This window comes from Mercenaria mercenaria, chromosome 10 (genome assembly GCF_021730395.1).
Source record: "Mercenaria mercenaria strain notata chromosome 10, MADL_Memer_1, whole genome shotgun sequence".
NCBI classification, from domain to species: domain Eukaryota; kingdom Metazoa; phylum Mollusca; class Bivalvia; order Venerida; family Veneridae; genus Mercenaria; species Mercenaria mercenaria.
Window position 1 is genome coordinate 63979127 of NC_069370.1, and position 23916 is coordinate 64003042.

At 34.6% G+C, this 23916-nt stretch overlaps 1 protein-coding gene across 2 annotated transcripts; it reads left to right on the forward strand.

The window, feature by feature from the left end:
* The first annotated feature begins 9823 nt into the window (after positions 1-9823).
* LOC123561397 (uncharacterized) lies at positions 9824-17486 on the forward strand. Of its 2 annotated transcripts, XM_045353745.2 has the most exons (3): positions 9824-10015; positions 11919-12420; positions 14655-17486. In XM_045353745.2, the coding sequence occupies exons 1-3, from the start codon at positions 10013-10015 to the stop codon at positions 15575-15577; spliced, it is 1428 nt and encodes a 475-aa protein (XP_045209680.2). In that variant the 5' UTR covers positions 9824-10012; the 3' UTR covers positions 15578-17486. The 2 variants fall into 2 exon arrangements, with proteins under 2 accessions (XP_045209680.2, XP_053409209.1); XM_053553234.1 differs by having other exon boundaries at positions 9825-12420.
* Positions 17487-23916: the final 6430 nt, after the last annotated feature.

The window sequence follows — 23916 nt, forward strand, 5'->3', positions numbered from 1 at the left end:
TTCCCCCGTTGCGTACCTCGCTTATGGATGAATGAGTTGTTGCTGGTTGTAAATGTAGAGTCAGAGTACCCTGTGTCGGACTGTACGCGGTTTCGCACACACAGCAAATACATGTTCTTCGTGAAAATAAAGCAGACAATTTAACAATTTTTTGTTATTATTTCGCGAAACTGAGTTATTCCCTAAATAATTTGACACCAGGGGAATTTTCCCACTGGAGCCTCGCTCTGGCAAGTGCAGACAAAAACAATAACAACACCAATGGAGGCCAGTAGGTCAACTGAAATGTTTTTAATTTCATGAAACTAATGACTATGCAAACAACAACAATGTGCAAATTAAATTCAAAAATCACTATTCCATCATGTATTATGTTATTTACCTATTACTTTACCCAAATAAAAAGGATTTTAATATTTATTGTTTATATATATATGTTTTGCTTTAAGTTATTTTTTTTAACTGAGAACTTAACCAAGTAATTAGAGTTATGGGGGTCACTACTAGTGATTTAAAAGCTAGGATTTTATTTTCATGTCAACTGCTTTAGCCTTTTCCAGTCCAACTAATTGTACGTTGGTCGACATATTGTGCTAGTGGGTTACTTATGGGGGATTCTGACCCAACACGAGATTATTTCAGAATCAACCCAGGACGTCAAATCATTTTGACATTCTACCACTGAAAGGATACCTTTTGATCATCTAAATTTGCTGCTTAGTTGAAATATTTGCAAATGAATAATGTGTTCGTATATGCATATCCACATCTTTTCTGTCTGTACATCCTGTTTAATTCTGAATTTTTCATGCGCCAAACATTATTACCTCTAAGCCGTTTGTCTTTTTAAAGACATTTCTTGTTTATTCTTTCCCGACCTGGTTTATATTCAAGCAAAATAGAAAATTCGCTCAAATTTTAGTTTACGAAAAACAATAGTTTCATTACTTTTATGGAATAAACATCATTTATTAGAATGATAGTGTGTTTAGCTTGACGAACAATTTATAACTATTATCTCTCAGTCAGAATAAATAATAAATAAGTTATGTCTTATATTGCTACGCTAAACGCGAAATCAAGACGACTGATAAAGAGAAACGTTGCATTTATTGAATTTATCGAATTTGAAACAAAATATATGCTCTTCGATTATATTATTACTCGAGTATGATATTTTCTCGAAACCCCATGTACGGCGTGTTAAGTAAAACCTTCTTACTGTCTACGAATCAATTAAAGAGCATGAGCATGGAATGAGAAATAAATTTAAAGTAAGTTTGATGAAGCTACACAAAAATGGGAAGAATTTTCGGATCAAACTGGGTTTCCAGTCTTACACTTTATCAAGTTCCAGTGCCACTACTATGCGGTAGGGGATGTTTATTTGTCTTCGTCTGTTCGTCCGTCCGTCTGAAAAAATTTGTGTCACAAAAAGTATTAAACGATCGTCGCATAAAGGATTGAAAGTCCGTCATGAAATTGTGTTGGAATGTTATTCAACATTAGGAGTTGCGCAATATTCTTGAGCACAAAAGGCTTGAAGTGAGCATTGTGGTAGGACAGTGTCGTCCGACGTCGTCCGTCGTTCACAATTTCACTGTTAACTTGGAGGTTGCAATTTAAGTCCAATCTTTATGAAACTTATTCAGAACTTTGTGTTGAGAAAATTTCGACAGAGTTTGATATAGGGTCATTATGTGACTAGGTCAATTCATAAAAAAGCCTTGTTAACACTCTAGACTCCTTTATACTGAATCTATGTAAGACCTGGTCAGAATATCTTTATGAAATTTACATCAAGTTTGAAACTAGATTATCTAGGGTCCAAAATCAATATCATTAGTTGAAGTCATGGGAAAACATCGTTAACACACTAGGGGTTATGATTTAAATTCGATCTTTATAAAACTTGGTTAGAGTATTTGACTTTAAAATATCTAGATATATTTTAGAATTTGGATTATCTGAGGTAAAAAAGGGATCAAGAGCTGTATCATAGACAATCAAGCATTCTTAACACTGTAGAGGCAATATTTTATGTTGGATCTTATGAAACTATATTTACCTTTATTAAATGTAGGTTACCTTTGAAACGGGTTGAAAAATTTGGTCATTAAGCAAAATAACAGAAAGCCTTGTAAACACCATAGAGACTAAATTGTTTACCTGATTTATTTGAAAGACAGTCATAATATTTGCTTGCATCAATTCTAGGTCAAGTTTGAAACTTGGTAATCTAATGTTAAAAAGTAGAACAGTAAATTAAATCGTAGAAAAACATTCTTACACTCTAGATGCCATATTTTCTTCACGAAACTAAGGCAGGCCATTTCTGTTTAATATAAATGAAGAAATAGTGTTTTCTAAGATATGATATATAACAGAAAATATACTTGACACTCTTCAAACCTATTATCTATGTCGTCAGTCATTTTGTTAAGACAAGAATTCTGAACAAGGCGCAATACAATTGGGCCATAATTGTTATTTCTGGAGTGTTCAAAGCAAAGTTGTTTACGTCGGACGACGACGAACGGACGATGCACTGAGCGATCACACTAGCTAAACCTGACCACTTTGTCTCAGATGAATGTCATGTAATGTTGAAGAACATTTCAATAAAGCGTAATGATGTTTGACCACAAACTTTGGTTATATGTAATAAGAATCTTCTCTGACAGACAGACGAACGGACAAACAAAACCAAATCTATAACCCCACCGCAAAACGGTGACATATCAAGCAAATTCAGCAAATTTATATCCCTCGTTAATCTATTTTTTTTTTGTGAATGAGGGAAGTATGTTTCAAAAGATATTTATTTCTAGATATACACAAGTTATGTACAAAATGTGAGCAATGGTCATATGCTAATTAATAATTATGGGAGGTTTAGTGGTTTTAACTGAAATACTTTTTGAAACATAAGCATTTTCATTTTTTATTACAAACAAATGGAGTGGAAAATATCTGCTTTGAATTGGTCAAGGAGGATAATACTACAAATGTCATATGCTAATTAATATCTACATATATTTGTGTTAGGTTTTCTTATTGTAGCATTGTAGCAGAAAACCCTTTTGAATCATAAGCATTTTTTTTCAAACAAACCAAGGAGGAAAACTGTTTTTACTGGGTCAAGGAGAATAATTCTACGAATGAGCAAAGGCAGTGTGCCTCTTCATAACTATTTGAGGTCAACGCTTTTTGAATCATAAGCATTTTCAACTGCCGACGGTCGTACGGACGCACGGACGAAAAAACATCATGACGGACAACGCCAAAACAATATCCCTTCGCCTTCGGCAGGGGATAATAAGACAGACCTTATCGTTATTATGGAAATGAATTATCGTCTACACATAATATAATTAAAATTTTGAGATGCCCCCCTTAAAATATCGATCGTCTTAGGTGTCCACAGTCCACTTTGGCTTAATTCGCAAATGTCCATTAGTAGCGCAGTATATATGTATCTTACTGAACATTGTTTTGATAAGGTTTAATAAAACGTGAAAGCGGCTTACGGTATCGCACCATAGAAATGACAATCCCTGAATAATCAGTGAGAACACTGGGTATAATCAGATTTTTTCTAATCAATAAATACATTCATACAAATTGTGGAATCGTCTTCTAGACAATAAACACACGACACCATACATCTAAATATATCATATGGTGGAAAAAATGTACATAAACATTTTAGAGTGTATAACAGTTTACACAATCCTAAAAAATCAAAATTAGGGTTGTCACAAACTCTCCCTTTGAAATATCCGTTCGAAGGTCTTAAAACCCAACAGCAGATAAACTGTTAAACAATTTTCACTTCTTATAAAAACAACCTGCAGATTGTGTAAAAAGTATTTTATCATAGATTACATTGTAAAGAATCCTTACAAAATGAACAACTTAGTCAAAAGTGATTTGTTAATTTATCTGAAAATAAAGATGACCAGTACTTGCATGATATGTCACCCTTACAGAAATAAACTTTTTTTAATATCTGTTAATTTTTTGTAGTGAAAGAAAGGTAAGAAAATGACCATGCTGTGGAGTTATTCTGAAACATTACAATGATATATCAATAAAGTAACGCATCTAAACACATTTCAAATAACTTAAATAGTCTTTTAATGTAGCTCAAACAACTGAAATCAACTATTCCAAAATACTAGAATTTTCAAGTTTATTGTTTGTACACTAGGTTTGGTTGGCGAATATAAAATTCTCTCTAGTTTGTTTAGTTTTGCCCATTGTTTTCTCGTAAAGGGCAAACCCATTATTTTGTCTGGGAACCATACTCACTTTTCATGGAATTACGCACAAGTCTATCATTTAAAGGCTCCACGTACACACCTGCAAACATCTATAAATTGTTTTGTTATTTGTAAATGTGCAAATGTTGAGTACTACTCAATCCCGGGCCGGAGGGCATAGCAGTATGCATTTCCACTACCTTCGATGAACAGTCTCGATCAAACCGCAATTTGTTGTGTTGAGTGACTTGTGAAGATCCCAGGTGTCCCTCCGTGTATTATTTTAGGCAAAAGCGGACACCTAAGTCAAATCATCAATTTTCGGAAGCAAAGCAAGCTTGATCACTTTGCACATGAATTAATTCGGTTTCGGACCAATGTCTAAGTGGCCAATTATCCATTATTATATATATTCATATATTATAAGTCAACAATCTTGACCACTCGGCCTTCAAGTCCCTTCTTGTAAAGTGTCAGTAGTAAAATTGTGTGATAATAACACAGCTGTAAATGAATGCGACTTACATTTTACCATGCCATCTTGTAATGTTACTGTATTTGAATACAAAATTCGCAATTTATTGAACAAGGGTATTTAAAATTTGTTAAAAGAGCCTTATTTTTTTTTTTAATTAAACACAGCGTTTCTGTCAATATAAATAAATCTCATTCGCATATGTTAACTAGTTCTCCCCATAAAATAAACATAAGTAGTTCGCAATGCAATAAAATCCTATTTCAATGCGTTAGAGACACTGTTTTTATAAAGCTCATAAAATGCTGTATTTCTGTAGTCAGAATAAAGACGTCTTGTTGAGACATTCATTTAGTTATGTGTTAACATAGCACAGTGAATTATAAATCAATGTGCGTTATACCAGACATGATCTTGTTGCTTATAAAACGAACGAACGTGGTTTACAATTTATGATAGAATAAAGCACAGACAAGAAATTCGCTGCAGTGGGTCAAACGATATAACAGTTCTGTTCACATTAAAAAACACACTATTTAATTTGTATGGTTAGAAATCTCATCAGATAGGAAGTTTAAAAAAATAACAGATTGTAGATGAATCATTGACTGTGACTTCTGAAATATTTTTTCACGATTCAAAATCAGCTAGCGATGTCAAATGGGAACCACGACATAGAAGCGGTGTCATATGCAGAAGATATGCGAAATATACGTTTGCAGAATATTGAAAAATAGCTAGCTATTTCAGAGTCAGAGAGGTTGAAATGTTCAATGAGAAATTTTGTTTCGAAGAGAGAGAGAGTCTGATATGTACAGAGCTTGTGGAAAATGAGGTACTAAAGGAAGCCAGTACACTAGAAGTGTTTGACACGGAAAACGAAGATAAATCGCGTGTGTTTCGGCGGGGGATTAGACATTCTGATAAATGCGCAGCCGAGTCGGTTGTCCCCAATGACGAGAGTATGGAGGCAACAGATTCTGTCAGTAATAAAAGTAGTAATTCTATCTTAGGATAGGAGGGCGGCCAAGGTCCAACACAAGAATCTAATTATACAAATATGAAGTTACTTGGTTGGAACATTGAAGGGTTGAGGTCAAAATTAAGTGACTATGAAATATCTGACATGCTTTTATCGTATGATATAATCAGTTTTCAAGAGACCTGGGATATCAACTCTGATTACTGTGACCACTATTTTACAGATCATGTTATATAAATGAAAACTGTGCAAATGAAAAGGGCGCTATATAAATCTGGTATAATAATAATAATAATAATAATAATATACGCATGTAAAGCTAAACGATCAAAAACGGGTGGACGACAAATGGGAGGTGTACAGTTTTAATTAAAAGTAAGTTGTCAAAATATGCGCGTATGTGAGAACTTTAATTATGGGGTCGTAATACTCATAGATAAACTAATATCTGGCACACCACGGAATGTATTATGTTTCTATGTATGTTCCACCGGATAATTCGCCATTCTATGACGATGTTGTAGTGTCGGGCATAGAACAGTTAGAGGACTGCATTACTACAAATTACCTTGATACTGAGCTTCTACTGAATGGAGATTTTAATGCACGAACCGTTAATCTTCAGTTGTTGAATTTACTACGTCTAATATCAACATACCAGAACTGCACGAATTCCATGATATTATAAATAGCAGTGTGCAAACAGGTAGAACGTCATTCGATAATATAGTAAATAAAAATGGCCGCTAACAATTAGATTTCTGTCAAACATTTACTTGTTCTGTCGTTAATGGACGGTTCGGACCTCTCAGTGGCGAATGTACATTTTTAAATCAAAACGGTAGTAGTACTACTGACTATTACATAGTGTCAAAAAAATTATTTGATGTTATCAGTAATTTTGAAATTTTAGGAAATACTGAGACTTGCTTTGCCATTAACTTTACATTTTCATGTGTCTGATATATACCATGATGAAAGTAATACAGACACAGGTAACAATACACGGATTAAATATAACTTAACTGATGATAACAGTAATGAATACAATATGTATTTAGAAGAAAATATTTTAAATGGTAGTTTTGATGTTGTGGAAACCCTACTGAACAATGAAAGCAGTGACATCAATACATTAATAAGTGCATTTGAAGAAGCTATTTTAAACAGCAGTGATGCCTTTAAGAAAGTAAAGCAATTTGGTAAAATATTCAGAAAACACAAATCGAGGTTTGGTAAGGACTGCAAGCAAGCAAAGGGTGAAGCGAGGATAAGTTTGAACCGTTTTCGGTCCAGGCGAAGTGAAAGTAACTTAGTGTCATATATAGACAGTAAAAATACATATAAAAATACATGCAAACGAAAACGATTTGTGTATAATAAAAATACATTATTTAAATTAAAAACAACAACAGGCAACTCGAAAAGTGAGATAAAAAAGCTCACTAATAAACCTAGAACGGACCCTAACATTTCACTAGATGATTGGTTTAACCATTTTTGAATTAGTAACCCGTTTGCACAGGCTAACTGCGGAGATACTGAGCAAGGAGGAGATGGAGGCCAGATGTACAAAGTGAAAACATTGAACTTGATGAAAGCGAGCAATTGGTATTCAATGCCAGTATTACAGACGAGGAAATAACGGCTGGTGTAAAGTCACTAAAATTAAATAAGGCTACTGGTGGAGTAATTATTCCACAACATTTACTATATGGTGTAAATGTACTTTTACCTTTTATTCATAAACTGTTTAATAGACTATTTTCTAAAGTTGAATTTCCAAATCAATGGACAAAGTCAGTTGTTATACCGTTTTTAAAAAAGGTAGTGTAAGTAACTCTAACAATTACCGTGGCATCGTATTATTAGATGTTCTGAGCAAAGCTTATATATCAATTATCACAAAACAATTAACAGTTCATGTGAATGCATATTGTAAATTTTGTGAATCACAGGCGGGATTTAGATCGGGGTACTGTACAGTTGATAATGCATTTATTCTTCAAGCAATTGTAACCAACTATCTATGTTTGAAAAGGAGAACGAACGTGTATGTAGCGTTTATTGATTTTCAAAAAGCGTTTGATTCGGTGAATCATAATATATTATATAATGTTTTAAGACAAAGGGTATAAATTGTAAGTTACATAAAGCAATACAGTCTATATATGCTTCTGTAAAAGTGTGTGTCAGAACAAACAAAGGTATAACAAATAGTTTTGAATGTCCAATTGGATTACGTCAGGGCTGTAATTTGAGTCATATCCTATTTGCATTGTTTATAAATGAACTATTCACATTGCTACGTAGAAATGATGTTAGAGGTATACAGCTATTTCCTCATATTGTAGAGGTATTTTTGCTTATCTTTGCAGATGACATTGCCCTTATTTCAAACACAGTTGCAGATCTGCAAAAGCAACTCAATATATTGAAACAATTTTCTACTGACAGTAAACTTGTTGTTTATATAGATAAAACAAAGGTTCTTGTATTTAAACGAGTGTTAGACTGGGACAAGAGAGCGATGGAAATATGGAGATATGTTTACAGACGTTGTTAATGGTTTCACTTATGTTGGAATATACTTTTCTAATAGGCTCTCTGTGTACAAAATAGCAGAGGCTATGTCAGTTAAAGCAAACAAAAAGTACCTCTATATTTACTAAGTACGTTGCATAACTTTCCGCGTATACCATACAAAACATTTAAAATATTTGAATCAAAAGTTGCATCTATTGCTCTGTACGGCTCTAAAATATTTGGTCTTAAATTATGGCTGTCTGGAAATGTTCAGATATTTGCTTGTAAAAAGTGTATGAAAGTGGGTTAAAGTGCTTGTAATGATGCAATATTAGGCGATTTGGGTAGACACCCTTTGTATATATATGCTGCTAAGCGTAGTGTCAAATACAATGTGTTATGATACGCTTATTTATTATGACAATATTGATTACAGTAATTGAGTTACTGATATACGAACTCATTTGTACGAAAATGTTTACGGGTACCAGTGGGAAGCCCAAAAGGTTGACAACCCTAATTTGTTCATACTGCAATATGTACAGCGACTGAAAGACCAGTATATACAGGACTGGAAAGATAGGTGTGAACACAATGCAAAACTGAGTTATTATACTAGGTATAAAACAGTATATATCGATGAAAAATATGTAAATGTGGTTGATACTGATAAATTTGGAAAATGTCTTGCAGCATTAAGAAGTTCTAGTCATTCTCTTATGACTGAAAGGGTAGACACTTTGGTATTGCAAGAGAGGTTCGGAATTGTCTTTACTTTACTGTGAATGTTATATTGAAGATGAATATCACTTTGTCCTCTTGTGTCGTTATAGATATTCGCTCCTCATATATTCCAAATATATATGGTTAAAATATATCTGTATACAAATTTTACAGTTTAATGCCATCAAATAAAGATGTTGTATGCAATTTGGCCATATATATATACTATGCTTTAGAACAAAGGGAACAGTTTTTGTCAGTATGAAAGTAAGTTGCTGTATTCGCATTACATGTTTATACATTTATATATGTTACTATAAAATTGTATATAAAGTGCATAATCTAATTGCTTATTTACTGACCTATATGTAATTGCACTCTGTGTAATTTTGTCAAATATTATACATTATATGTGTTTGGGCCGGTGGTCTTAATGTACAATAAACTATTGAATTGAATTGAATTGAAAGCAACGAGGGGTTAAATGTTAAAGTTTGTAAGTTTATGTTTTAAGTTTGTAACTTAAATGTTGTTATTTTAAAAGAATACTGCTTGATAATCATATATTAATGACACTAATAATTATCTTTTTAATAACAATAAATATACATATAAATTATCCTTTGAACAAATTCTGTATGTACAACTAAAAGTGGGTAGATAAAATGTTGCATGTTTATTGTGGAAGATAAACCTTTGCCTGGAATCAAGGCTCAGTGATGTAGCGTTTATAAATAAATTTTATATAAACTTATATAAAAGGATTTAGGTATTTGTTTACCATTTGTATTTTCTATTAAAGTTCTATGTTTTATGATTCAATTAAGTTTATGACGCGTACAATGGAAGGTAGCATCGTGGATAAGATAATTAAGTAGAGCCAATGAGAAACGAGATCCCTAGTCACGTGATGCGATTAAACCAATCGCCGTCTTGTAAATCATTCTTGTTTTGGATGCGGAAAGGATTAGTTCAATATATATTTGCTCGTAACAAATACAGTTTTATCATGTTTTGAAGACGTTAATCTTGAAAACTTTAATGGTATGAGATTTTGGAAATATTGTTTATGCTTTGGCATATTTAATTTGTCAGCACAACCACCGTCTCTCGGAATAATTTTGTTGGAATGTTAATTTCATAACAAAGGATGTAGGCTATCACCAATAGTGCGAATAGCCTAGCTGGAACTAGGTCAAACTACAACCTGAATCGGACTGCTATTTTTATCACAGTCACGTGTCATCGCCCCGGCGTTCAAGATGGCGGATCGGGCATTGAAAGTGCAATTGTTTGGTCACTCATTTGTGAAACATTTGAAGAATTTTATCTTGTCGCACGATGATTTTCATCCACAATTAAAACTTCGAAGAAGTACACTAGTGCAATACACGAGTTTCAGTGGAGGAAACGTGGATACACTAAGACAAAATTTAGTGTATGTGAAGGACTTTGATCCGGACATTGTGATTTTAATTATCGGCACTAATGACCTTGCTTCGCCAAAGAACAGTCCCGAATCAGTTAGTTCGGCCATTATGGACTTGGTGGATACGCTGCTATTTATTCAAGCAGTACCATGTGTAATAGTGTTTCCAATCTTTTATAGGTTGGTTAACAAAATTCCAATTCGTCATGTAGTGGACATTCCCTGGTTCAATAACAGGGTTTATGAAACAAATGCCATTCTCACTGCAAAGATAAATGGTTGTTCTCATAAACGTGTTCGCTTTTGGGTGCCAAAAGGTTTCTGATCAGATGAAGTGCTGACGGAGGTCCTAGCCAGTGACGGGGTTCATTTGTCAGAGAGGGGTCAACAGAAACTCTACAACAATATCCGGGCGGCGGTGGTTGCAGAGCTGAATGCAGGCAGTCTTGTGTTATAAGATGCGTATTGTTTTAAGTTCATTTTATTTTTAATTTTCGTAATATAAATACATGATCGAGTTGCATTCATAAGGCAAAGCCTGTGACTACATTAAATTTCATTTTTCTTATGGATTTGCATCTGTTTTCTTTAATTTTAGTACAATACTTGATATTTACAAGCTTTACGGAATACAAGTGCAATGTATAGAACTGTCAGTTCCATCTTAAAGTTTAAATGAAACTTTTGACTCGGCCATAGGCATTCATATGCAGTTTGGAAAGACACATATCCGCCTTTTTATGTGTAGCCCTTTTTGCTCATTTCCGCTTGAGCTCGGCAACTAAGCTACACCACAATTTCCATGGATTAATACTGATTATTCTGAGTCTGTTTATTTTCTACTTGAGAGCGGTTGCTTTTCGGTAGTATATCCGACTATTTGCTTGAGAGTAGTACTTGTGTGTATACTGCTACTTTTCAGCTTTTATGTTATAACTTATTTTACTGCTTGAGAGCAGACGCTATTCAGCAGTCATCTACATACATATGCTTTGTATATTATAGGTTATTGTGTGTCGGCAATTGTAATCTATTTACTGCTTGAGAGCTAAGACTAATCAGCAGTCCTTTTTCAGTATATATATGTTTCAGTACATATACATGTACCGGGTATATGACCTACGTAATATATGCTTGACATATGACATATCATATTTTTCAGCAATAGTGCGTATTTACTGCTTGAGAACATGCGTTATTCGGCAGTGGTTTTAAAACTGAATGGTTTTCTGTCTTATGTCTGGGGTCATTATACACATAATGCCATTATTACTTTTACACAATCATTTACTTTATAATGAAATTATTATTGATGTACAGCAACGTTCGATTGGTTATCTGATTGAATTGTTTTGTCTATAAATCTATTCGCACATTTATTTACAGACAGAAATTTCCGTGCTGATCTGTCGGTGAGTCTGTTAAGACAGTTTAAATGGCTTAGCAGGGTGAATTAAATTTATTCACTCATGTTTATTGTCTAAAGTACATGGATATATTCAAATTTCTGTATTGCAGATGCGGTCTAAACGCAAAGCTGTTTCTACAGTGTCTTCCTGTCCATTTTGTCCATCAGAGAAAAAAGCGCGAAAACACGGGCCAGCAGAAACAGTTAATTGTCAGGTTCAAATGCCCGCCGCTGACTTACAAACTGAAACTAGTCGTAAATCACGAAGAGCACAAAGGCCTTCGGTTGATACGGGTAAATTACAAACAGGAAACAGTCAAAAAACCCGTAAATCCTCTCGCGTGACCGTCCATCAAAATCGGAATGACATTCAAGTGCAATCATCCGTGTCAAAAGTGCACAAAAATATGAAAACAAACAATAAAGGGAAATCATCCACACAGAGAAATTTGGGTGAACTTTTAGAGGAGAATTCAGAGGACATTTCCACGGAGGACGATCTGTCTGACGCCTCTAGCAGTTATTCGAACATTCCAGTGTCTTCAGATGAGGAGGAAGGGTTGCCATTTGGGGAGGCTATACAGAGCCACATAAATGACATTGTACCAGGAGGTAATAGGCCTCTATTGGTAGAACCTATCTCCACCACTATTGAGTCACAAATTGATATTAAGGTTCAGAAAAAAATTTGGGCTAACAGATATATAGATTAAGGTGTTCTTCTGCCAATGCATGAACCAAATATGCAAATAATGACAAATTTATGATACAGGTGGACAATGCCAACAATTTTAGTTTTGTTCCCTAACAAAGGTCTAGAAAGATCCTTTCAATTGAGTTATGGACCACAGCCTTTATAAGATTTTGTGCTGTATATGCGCTGAAATTTCCGAAGGAAATGCCAGCGCTCATGAAATATATGGAGAAATTGTTAGGGATCTGGCGCATAGGCACCCGGGGTCGGCTTGGCAGCACTATGACACTCAGTTCCGTATGTTGCGCGAAAAGGTCACTTTCCCTTGGGATCGCCTCCACACGGAAGATTGGTTAATGGCTTCTACACACAGCCCAAACCATAATTTTCGTCCCTTTCGGAACACAAATTACTCCCAACTTGGGGGTTCCCGTTTTCACCAAAGAAAAACACTCGGTCAACGTCCAAATAAATTCTTGGAAAACACATGTTGGGTGTTTAACAACAGGTCGGGCAACTGCAGATTTCAAGTGCCGCATCCACACGTCTGTGGATACTGCAGGGTCACACCACGCCAATCATGTTCATTCAGCGTAAGGAGCAAGCCGCAGCAGAATTGCCTCAGATTAATCCAACCACACCCAGTCTGTCCGTTCAGGCAGAAAATGATGTGGTCACCCCAATAAAAGTAAGAATGTTGCAGTATTATTTGCAGGGCCATCCACACACAAACTATTTAGTTCAAGGTTTCTCACAGGGTTTTGATATTGGCTATACCGGTCCAAGACGTCCCGTAGATTGTATGAATATGAAGACTTGCGAAGATTTTCCTGAACTGATTCAGGCGCATATTGATACAGAGTTGGCAGCCTCACGATTACGGGGTCCGTTCAAATCCAAACCATTTCCGAACCTTCAGTTAAACCCAATAGGGTTGGTTAAAAAGAAAACACCGGGTCAATTTAGGTTTATTCAGAATCTCAGTCATCCTAAAGGTAATTCATTCAATGACCACATTAGGTCAGATTTAGCTTCTGTAAGATACATGACTTTTGAGGATGCCACATTATTAGTTCGGAAGTTGGGGCGAGGCTGTTATATGGCAAAGACTGACATTGCAAATGCATTCAGAATCATACCCATTCGCTCAGCAGACCATGAGCTTTTGGGTTTCAAGTTTAGAAACAAATTTTACTACAATGTCTGTCTGGTAATGGGTAGCTCCTCTTCTTGTGCAATTTTTGAAACTTTTAGTTCTGCTATGCATTGGATAGCGCAGGTCAAGCTTAAAATACCAAACTTGGTTCATATTCTAGATGACTTCCTTCTCTTGGGTAAAACATCCTCAGTATGTCACTCTTACCTGTCATCCTTTTTACAATTCTGCGAGGAGGTTGGTATACCAATAAAGTCTGAAAAAACAGAACCTCCCAACCAGGGCATGAATTTCATGGGTTTACAGTTGGACAGTGTAGCAATGGAAGCTAGGTTACCAGAAGACAACTTGGATAAACTAGGGTCACTTTTGCAAAAATACTCAAAGCGTCGAAAAATTAAGTTAGTAGAACTACAATCACTACTTGGGTTACTGAATTTTTGTTGTAGTGTTGTCCTGCCGGGTCGGTGTTTTATGCGCAGATTGACGGATCTCACTACTCTAGTGAGAAAACCTCAGCATCGCATTTCCCTTACTGCTGAGAGTCGTCGTGATTTACAGGCTTGGCAACTTTTCATTTCACATTTTAACGGTAAAAAACTTCTGTTGGATTTCAAATGGATGACTGATTCGGCTTTGCATCTGTTTACAGATGCAGCAGGATCTTTAGGTTACGGGTCTGTTTTTGAGTCCCACTGGTTTTATGGTAGTTGGCCCTCTCATCTTAGGCAACACCAAATTACATTTAAGGAGTTGTTCCCAATAGTTTTGTCACTAGAAATTTGGGGTGCTATACTTACAAATAAGTGCATTATTTTGCATTCTGACAACCAAGCAGTGGTTTATATTATCAACAAGCAATCAAGTAAGGATAAATATATTATGGTACTGGTTAGACGTCTAGTTTTGGCATGTATGAAATTCAATATACTAGTGAAAGCTGCTCACATCCCTGGTAAAACCAATACTTTACCTGACTTACTTTCACGTTTACAGATCAACAGATTCAAGGCCCTCTCATCAGGTATGGATGTCATGCCGACGGCAGTCCCGGATCATCTATTAGACATTTGAACCAGTCTGTTTTTAGGCTGCTGGAGGGCTCGCTGGCACCAGCTACAGCAATTAGTTATAGAAACGCTTTTAAGCGATATACACGCTTTCACACCACGTATTATCCATCTGATAACTTACTACCTATTTCAACAGCAAAAATCTGTCAATTTATTGCTTATTGCCATGACAGTGGTCTTAAAGGTTCCTCTATTACTTCCTTGATCTCAGCATTAGCATATATTCACAATATTTCGGGTTGGAAAGACCCGTCTAAAGCTTTCGTTGTTAAAAAGATCTTGTTCGGTCTGAGAAAGTTACATAGTGCTGACAATAGGTTACCAATTTCCTATGATCTGTTAGTTAAAATAGTTAAAGTTCTGCCTCAAGTTATCCACGACACTAAATTACGCCTCTTATGTCAGACAATGTGGGTTTTAGCTTTCTTCGCTCTGTTAAGGATAGGGGAACTTACGGTTACACCCTCTGGGGCCCAGAATACAATCCTATTAAAGAATGTTAGGTTTCAGTATAAAGATCGAAAACCTGTAGGGGCATCACTGCTCTTGGTCAATTTCAAACACTCACACGGGATGTCTGCTACAGTCTTTATCACAAGAAACAACAACAAGGCCACATGTCCGGCGAGATTATTGCATAAATATATCCGCAACTGTCATCATAAAAGTGGTCCTTTGTTTTGTGTCCCTTGCGGTCGTCCAGTAACAGACAAATTTTTTAGGTCTGTCTGGAGAGATTGTATTCAAAAATGTAACCTTAATACAGTGTTATACACGCCGCATTGTTTGAGGATTGGGAGTGCAACACATGCATATGAGCGCAATATGTCAGATTCTAGGATATGATTGTTGGGAAGATGGAAATCAAACGCGTTTAAGAAATACATCCGTCCTGTTAATTACATAAAATAGATAGCAGCTTTAAGTAGTTTATGATTCGTGAGGGGCCTAGTATTTAGACGTGGTACTACCACTGCAGTTGTCTTTGGACACCATTTGTTTTTTGTATATTTTTGTTTTGTTATACAGATGATGTTTATATTCATGCACATTTGCCCTTGCAAGGTATCAAATATTGTCTGGTAAAGCCAGCTCTGGAGTTTCACGTTCACAGTATTTGTCTCTGATACAATTTTGCAAAATCACTTGGTTCGACACTTCTTGTCTGGTTGAGCCAGCAATTAGTAATTTTTTATATTGCATGAGTCTTGTGTTGCATTGCAATGCACATTTCAAATCTTCATAGCTGCTAAGATTTTATTTTTTCTTCTTTCGCAGCCTTTTGTATAATTGTGTTGTACATATTTTCATTATTTTCATTATGAAAAGCGTATTTGACCATACCGATGAGATCATTGTCTGGTAGAGCCAGCTGGAACTCATAGGGAGCTTCATGTTTATAAACATTGTTCCTCATACAATGGTAATATATTTCATTACATTTCTTGTCTGGTAGAGCTAGCAAGTTGATGGATGATGGATTGCATGATTTAGCGTTATTCTTTCACACATGATACATTCATTTTTTCGCAGTGAAATAGATGAAGATTATCATAATAATTATAATATCTGCTATATCAGATATTTTAAGGGTTTGCCATTTGTGTTGGCATTATCTAATTGTACATATCGATATTATGAAAATGCTCAGCTTAAGTTTCGGTCTGGTAGAGCCAGCCGGAACTAGTGATATACGTCGTGCTTTTTTCAACCAAGTTTACTGTGTTATAGTTAGTGTTCCACCTCTTGTCTGGTCGAGCCAGCAAGTGGTTGGGTTTTATATAACATGACTTTGAATATGTATATACTTTACTCAATATAGTTATGTGTTCTAGTACAGCTAGTCAGATGTTAAGACATTGTTTGTCGAGTATACGCAAAGTGCCAAATTATAAGTCTATCCGAGCCAGCAAGAGATTTTGGTATAGTCTTTTTTATGGTTATTAATATACATTCAACTCTATGGTGCTGTCGGCATCTTGAATGCCTTTTGATAATTGTTACCTTTTATAGATTTCCCCGTACGGCTAGCTTGTGTATCATCCAGGGCGCTGTGTGGCGGTTTCTTATCGCCTGGATATAGATAACTCATACTTTTTCCTACACTTTAATGTAATTTTGTTTTCCGGTATTTTGTAAATAAATATCCTATATTCAATTCATACAGTAGTTGAGTTTTCTATACGAAGTGTTACACAAGCTTTCCTTTGGGGAAACAATGAGACATAAATAAATTTTATATAAACTTATATAAAAGGATTTAGGTATTTGTTTACCATTTGTATTTTCTATTAAAGTTCTTTGTTTTAAGATTCAATTAAGTTTATGACGCATACAATAGAAGGTAGCATCGTGGATAAGATAATTAAGTAGAGCCAATGAGAAACGAGATCCCTAGTCACGTGATGCGATTAAACCAATCGCCGTCTTGTAAATCATTCTTGTTTTGGATGCGGAAAGGATTAGTTCAATATATATTTGCTCGTAACAACCTCCATCTTTCCCTACCTCCTCCGTATTTTAGGTTGGTAGACGTTCAATTTTATTGTCGGTTTTTCTTTGGCTCTAGTTTCTTGTCGCTTGTATTATACAAACATGTCTGTGTATATATGTATTTTTAGCGTTAGTTAGCTTCTAATTGTTTTGTCGGCGGTTTCTTATCGCCTGGATATAGATAAAACTCATACTTTTTCCTACACTTTAATGTAATTTTGTTTTCCGGTATTTTGTAAATAAATACCCTATATTCAATTCATACAGTAGTTGAGTTTTCTATACGAAGTGTTACACAAGCTTTCCTTTGGGGAAACAATGAGACATAAATAAAGGCCATGCGTAAAATCATCATTTACGTAAAACTTCAAACAATTGTGCAGCCTTTGCTTCGGCCGTTCCATTACATTTTACCATGTTAATTAGTGCACTCATCTTCGAAAGTGAGTACTGGACCATTTTATTGTCTTGAGAAAACATCTAAAAGTTATAGAATTGTTAGAAATACGTTTTACACCATTTCTACAATTTTAAAACACTTCTTACTTCAGCTTTCTAGTCGGCGATTTTCTAAGAACAAGATAAAAAGACAAGAAAAAAAACACAATTCATTAAATTTTATTCTTTAAATGTTTTCATTTTTATGTATTAACATACGATAACTGTAGATGTGGCTGAAATTCGGATACAATTATCCACACCTAATACACAGTGATATTTATATATTTGCTTAAATATTGTCATAAAGATCTAGCGGGTTATTTGAGTAATTCTTTCTTTTTACAGTATCCATAACTGATTTTAAACTATCATTATATGTAATTCAATTATCTAAATGTCGAGCATATATATGTTTTAACAACACTAAATATCTCCCCTTCTTGAATGGTACAGTATCTGTTTCTGCTAAGTTTTGTGCATGTACACAGGTATTATTGAGATTTCTTGCAAACCAGACGGGGATTTCCGGTATTTTTACCGGTGCTGGAAAAATCCATCTTAAACCCCGGGGTGTAAGATGACTCTCATGCTTTAAATGACGTATTACGAACGACATATATGTAGAAGGTTTATGTAGTTATTTATACTTTATTTCGAAAAACGGAATAAAAATCCAATACCTTGACAGTTCCTCTTTGCTCCTGATAGTATATTTCTCGATTCAAAATACGTTATTTTATCAAATATTCATAACGTTACGCTGGAACTGATAAAACAAAACCGGAACTAAACATTGTTGTTTGTCTTTGAAACGTCATGACGTCTTTCCTGTTACGGACGTTGATTTCCCGCGCTTTGTTTAAATACGCTGCTATAAGAAATAGTTCTAAAAAGAAAGCCGTTCGACTGATTTTATTTTTATTATTATATCTTGATATCGGTATGCAAGAAAAAGATTCTGTCACTGGTTATAGGTGCAGATGGGAATATACGGCTCTCTGGTAACTGTTTAGGCGGTAACTTTGTAGGAACCTCGTTATCGCCTAAACAGTTACCCTCGAGGCCGGAAATTCCCATCTGCACCTATAACCAGTGAAAGAATCTTATAGCACTATACATTATTTTCTTGAAGTTTGCCGCAACGTCTGATTTCGACGTTTCCCGTATTTTTTGTTATGACGTTACACCATTGTATTATTACAAACTGTAACTGCCTGAAGATATGTGCAATTGAAAGCGCTTGCAGTGAAGAATTAAAATTATTGAAAAGAAAAACACTCAGAAGTCTATTGCTGTTATTCCTTGAAAATTGAAATTTTATATATTTTATTTCTGCACAAGGGTTTTACTGACTTTTATGTTACTTTATATATATGTATATTGCTTTATTTGTTCGTTTGTCATGATACATATGCGTTGTCTGTGTCTCGTTATGTGTGTTTGTATATGTCTGTTAGTCTTGTGCACGCCCGCGTGCTATGGGTTGTGGCTTTAATTTTTGGATATTCGTCTTTTTTGAGACAATACAACAGTTTTATATACTAGTATATCCTAGTCTAAGAACGGAAACAAATATTTTAATTCAGTGAATATACATCACCTGTTATTCAACCAGAAATATGAAGGCTATGCAAAACAATTTTAATTGAACACCTTTTTGTTGTGTGTAGAATGGATAAGCTTAGACACTAGTTTGTAGTTTTCCTGAAAACAGTTATCATTTACAGACAGAATAATCACGACAATGAAGCCGCAAATAGTTGCGAGTGTCAATGGCTGGAAACATTTGTAGATTTAAGAAGTTAATAAAGATCAAGTGAAAGATATTTTTTCAGACTGACATTTAAATCTATGTGAAACACAATCTCTCGCTTCATTTCAAGATTAAACCTAATACAGCACATTACAGAAAGTGCCATAAAAGAGGACGATAAAGAGGAAAAATATTCTTAAATGGACTTAAACAAATGATGCCCTGTCTAAAGAATTTGCTTCAGTGTGCTATGGTGGCAAATGTTATATTCTATAAGTTAAAAGTTTAACGTATACATATAGTCTTCACGTTCATATTTGAAAATATAAACATAAAAGTAACAAGTTTAAAATAAAATATTTTATGATACTATCCATCACAAGAAGTTATATTTCGACTCGATGAACACAAACTACTGAGCCTTGAGGCATCTCAGATCGATAGAGCTTTCAACAGATAAAAATCTGTATCAGTGATGTACAAAATATATCAGTTTAGACAATACAGCCCATACCGGTTTAACTGTGCATGTTTTCATTTGTTTTGTTGTGATGGTAAGTATAAACATAAATTGTAATCCATGAAAAAATTGAAATAATATGTAAGAATACACTTTGCCGAAAAAAATATTAAGATAGGCATTGTTGTAAACGTTATAGTTTAAATATAAGAACGATCTGTTTTGCCGCATATGATTGTCATTTATTCGCAGAAAGTGCTCAGTATCACGTTTTACGATAAAAATTCTATTTCTAGACGACTGAAGGCCGTTATGATTAGCTATGTTAGGAATATTCTTTTATTTCATTTCACGGACGGAAAAGCTTCACAAAGCCGCAGTCACTAATGACATACATATCTGCATCAGTTAAAAATATCCCGATTTATTTACCAATATGCTGCCTGAGAAATAAGTACATTGGAAGTCAGTTATTCGGTCAACAAATGCTTTCGTGGCCTAGAATCCATCGTAAAGTTACAGTAAAAAGACCATAGGGTCTACATTAGCTCATTAGATACAAAGGGGTTGACTTTATTCAAATGTTTATATTTCGTTAAAATCCTGATTTATTACGATGAACTTTGGTGATATATTAGGGGAGGTCAATTTTTAGCACTTTCTTACGATTTGGAAATACCTGGGCTTTAGCACATGTCACCTATTTCAGCTATAAAAAATTATTCGCACGCGGAAAAAAACAAAATTGTAACGGAGAAAGCGTTTATGGAGAATTTTGGAACTTCGTCAACTCGTTTACTCGTTTCCACAATGAGAAATGCAGAGCTAGAAATTTAAGGACTATTTTCAAAATGACTTTCGTGTAATAAATGTTGATTCTACGGAAGCGTGAAAGGGCAATCATACGCTACATGTAATGCGTTTTATTACGCTACAGGTGCGGAAAGGTTATTGGACAAGAGCTTTAGGGTAGAAGATGACCACTGACTAGCAATTAACTAGTAACTATTCATCCCCTATTTCCTTTTCATTTTTTCGTTTATGTATTTTAGAATAGGAAATCATGATTACGTAAGACCTGAAGTTGTCTATTTTCTTATCTGAAACAAAGACTGACTTGATTTTAATGATCTTTCACGACAAAAATTCAATGAAGGTCCTCCAGATACGAAGGTCGGGGAGTGACTTCGAATATCTGACTTCTTACTTCTAAATGATTTTATTTGAAAATTCAGAGAATTCCTTTAGGCCATGTATGTATTACGATAATATTGAATAGTAAAACGATAAACCATTTACCGTATCTTGGCATTTTATACATGATTTATTACTGATTTGACAGGTTATTTTCCATAAGTATTGATCTGACACTCGTGAACATTTCATATGCTTCCGTAAATAAATTAATATTTGGTTTTTGTTCCAAGATAGCGATATTACTATAGACATACCTATTTCTGACTACATCCATTTATTTTTTTTACTTTTATAAAGGATAGGTTTTTCTTCAAGATATAGATCCTTGATTTATCTACACTGGATTAAAAAATTCGAAGGAGTCTGTTTCATCAAATTAAATCTTGCTATGACTATGTGAAGTCACAAAAATATGTGACAAATTGTTCGATGAATAATTTGAAGATGATGTACCTGATACTATCAGCTTATGAGGAAAATACACTGAAACGCTTTAAAACACACACTTTTTGAGGTTATGTGATGAATGGGGACGGGGGATCCACAACCACTTTGTTGAGGCTATGCCATCTTTACTATTGATAAACTAGACATGTATTACGTCATTATGTCAAGAAAGTGGTTGTGGATCTCTCCTCACCCCCAGTCATCAGTTATGATAAAAATCGATTTTGGAATACATTATTTTAAACAAAATGTCTGATAGCAAGATAAATTTAGATCTATTACAATTTCTTATGTTTATTTTTGAAAACTCGTGAGTGAAAATGTTTATTAGCGAGAAACTCGTGTTTTTCGATCTCCAGTGAATTCAGGTAAAACTGATAAATTGCCGGCGAACTGTTGATCTGTTTCAAGTAACAAGTGAAGGTCAGTAGCCTAACATATGCTGTATCCTTTTATGATTGTTTATTCTCGCCGTGGGTGTCCCACCATCAATACGCGGTTCTTCCTTTTGCCGTTTTACGCGAGTAAGAGTGACAGTGCTAGGTTCTCAAACATAATGTAATTAAAACATGTTATTTATAGTCACGTTTGGTGTGCGTTTTCAAAGCGCTTCATATGAAAATTGAATATAAAACATTAAAATAAGTGTTGGTAACAATAAAAAACATCAATTGTGTGTGCCTTTGCCATTATATGATAACGGTAAATGATCACCTAAGATATTCGCCTTAACAAGACCATATTTAACATTAACAAGACTTAAGTTTCTTTGACATTCCAATGCATTAAAATGCTGACAATGCATTTTGCTTCACATCAATTTATTTGTGGTAATAGGGTTAAATTCATCGTCTCTCTAAACTGAGAAATAACAGCTTTCTTCTCGGAAAGGCACAATTTGAAAAGACAGTGCACTAATTGATACGATCCGTGACATTTGACTCACTGACAACTAGACAATGTTAATCTTAGCTGCATCACATTTCGTTAAAGAAATGTAATAGCTATGTACGACCTGAAATCATAAAGCCACCTAGTAGCAAATTAATGCTTTTCCTGCAATGACATATAATAAGATTAGACTGACATTGAACTGAAAAGTAGATCGAAAATGAGATGAACTTAATTAATAAGTAAAGAAATTGTACAGATCCATGCTATAAGGCATGCATATTCTTATAGGAAAATTGAAATAATGACTATCAAATATTTCAGTATTCATTCAAAATGCAGCGTTGATGATACTAATATAAAAGAGCAATTTGTAACATTCGTATGCCCAATGATGGCCTCTTTGAGGCGAGTTGGTATGTAATTGTGGACTGTTGCTCAAACACAATAGGGGTTACTTTCTGATTACAGGCGGCAATCCTACGAAGATTAACATTCTTCAGTTATTGAGTAGAATACCATTTTCCGATTCGAAGTCACTGTGATATTGATGTCAGACCTTCAAGACAATGGGGGCCGTTTACTGACTGCAGGCAATCGTCCAATGAAATATAACGACTGAGAGCTAAGGTGTTCCTCATTTACTAAGCGGAAACCCTGAGGAGAATCAATGACATAAAAGGTGATTAATATGATACACTGACTGTAGTCAGTAGATGACCCCTATTGCTTATTTTTGAGGAGAACAAATTTAAAGGTAAATGTTATAATGATCTTAAGTTTGAAGCTAAAAATGTAAATAGATTTACATATAAGGGAGCAAAATAGTACTACTTTGCTCAACAGATCCTTCAGTTGTCAACAATGCCATATTTAAGAGGTACAGCCGAATTCATTTGAATTATATCACGGTGGTCATAATGCTTAACTCTAAAATATAGTTATTTTATGTTTATGCACTTTATTGTGAAAATAGCACTATGTACTTCCCTTAAAAACATTGTAGTCTTCCATTGCTCATATAATGTAGTTATATATGCATGTTTTTGTGACATACACTTAACTTTATCCCTTTTACAAGTCACAATAATACATAACTGACTGAGTGAACTCCATGTAAAAGAAAATCTCTTTTGTCTCTGAACTATGGACACAGTTCAGACAGAAATATTTGATGGCAAGAAAAAGACGTTATTTTACGGATGTTTTTGCATATATCCTGCATCCTGCACATTTCATAATCTTTTACGAAGCAAAACTGTGCTTCTATTTGTGCTTGGTTGCGCTGCAAGGTTGTACAACAGACGTTAAACAAGGCAATGCCAAAAAAAAAAAAAAAAAAAAAAAAAAAAATGCTAAAATGGCGGACTATGATAACTTTAAAGATATTTTGTACAGGAATAATCATATATAACTGTGGATTCGTGAATTGTTACTCTTGGTTTCTCTGACGTAAACCATTTATAAGTTGTTTTTTTTTTGTTGTGTCATAAACAAAAATGA

Bases quoted from the DNA above. Each gene is read 5' to 3' on its own strand.
- LOC123561397 (XM_045353745.2), top strand. The intron at 12,421-14,654 runs GTAATAGGCCTC...TCACGTTTACAG, and splicing joins AAATGACATTGTACCAGGAG to ATCAACAGATTCAAGGCCCT.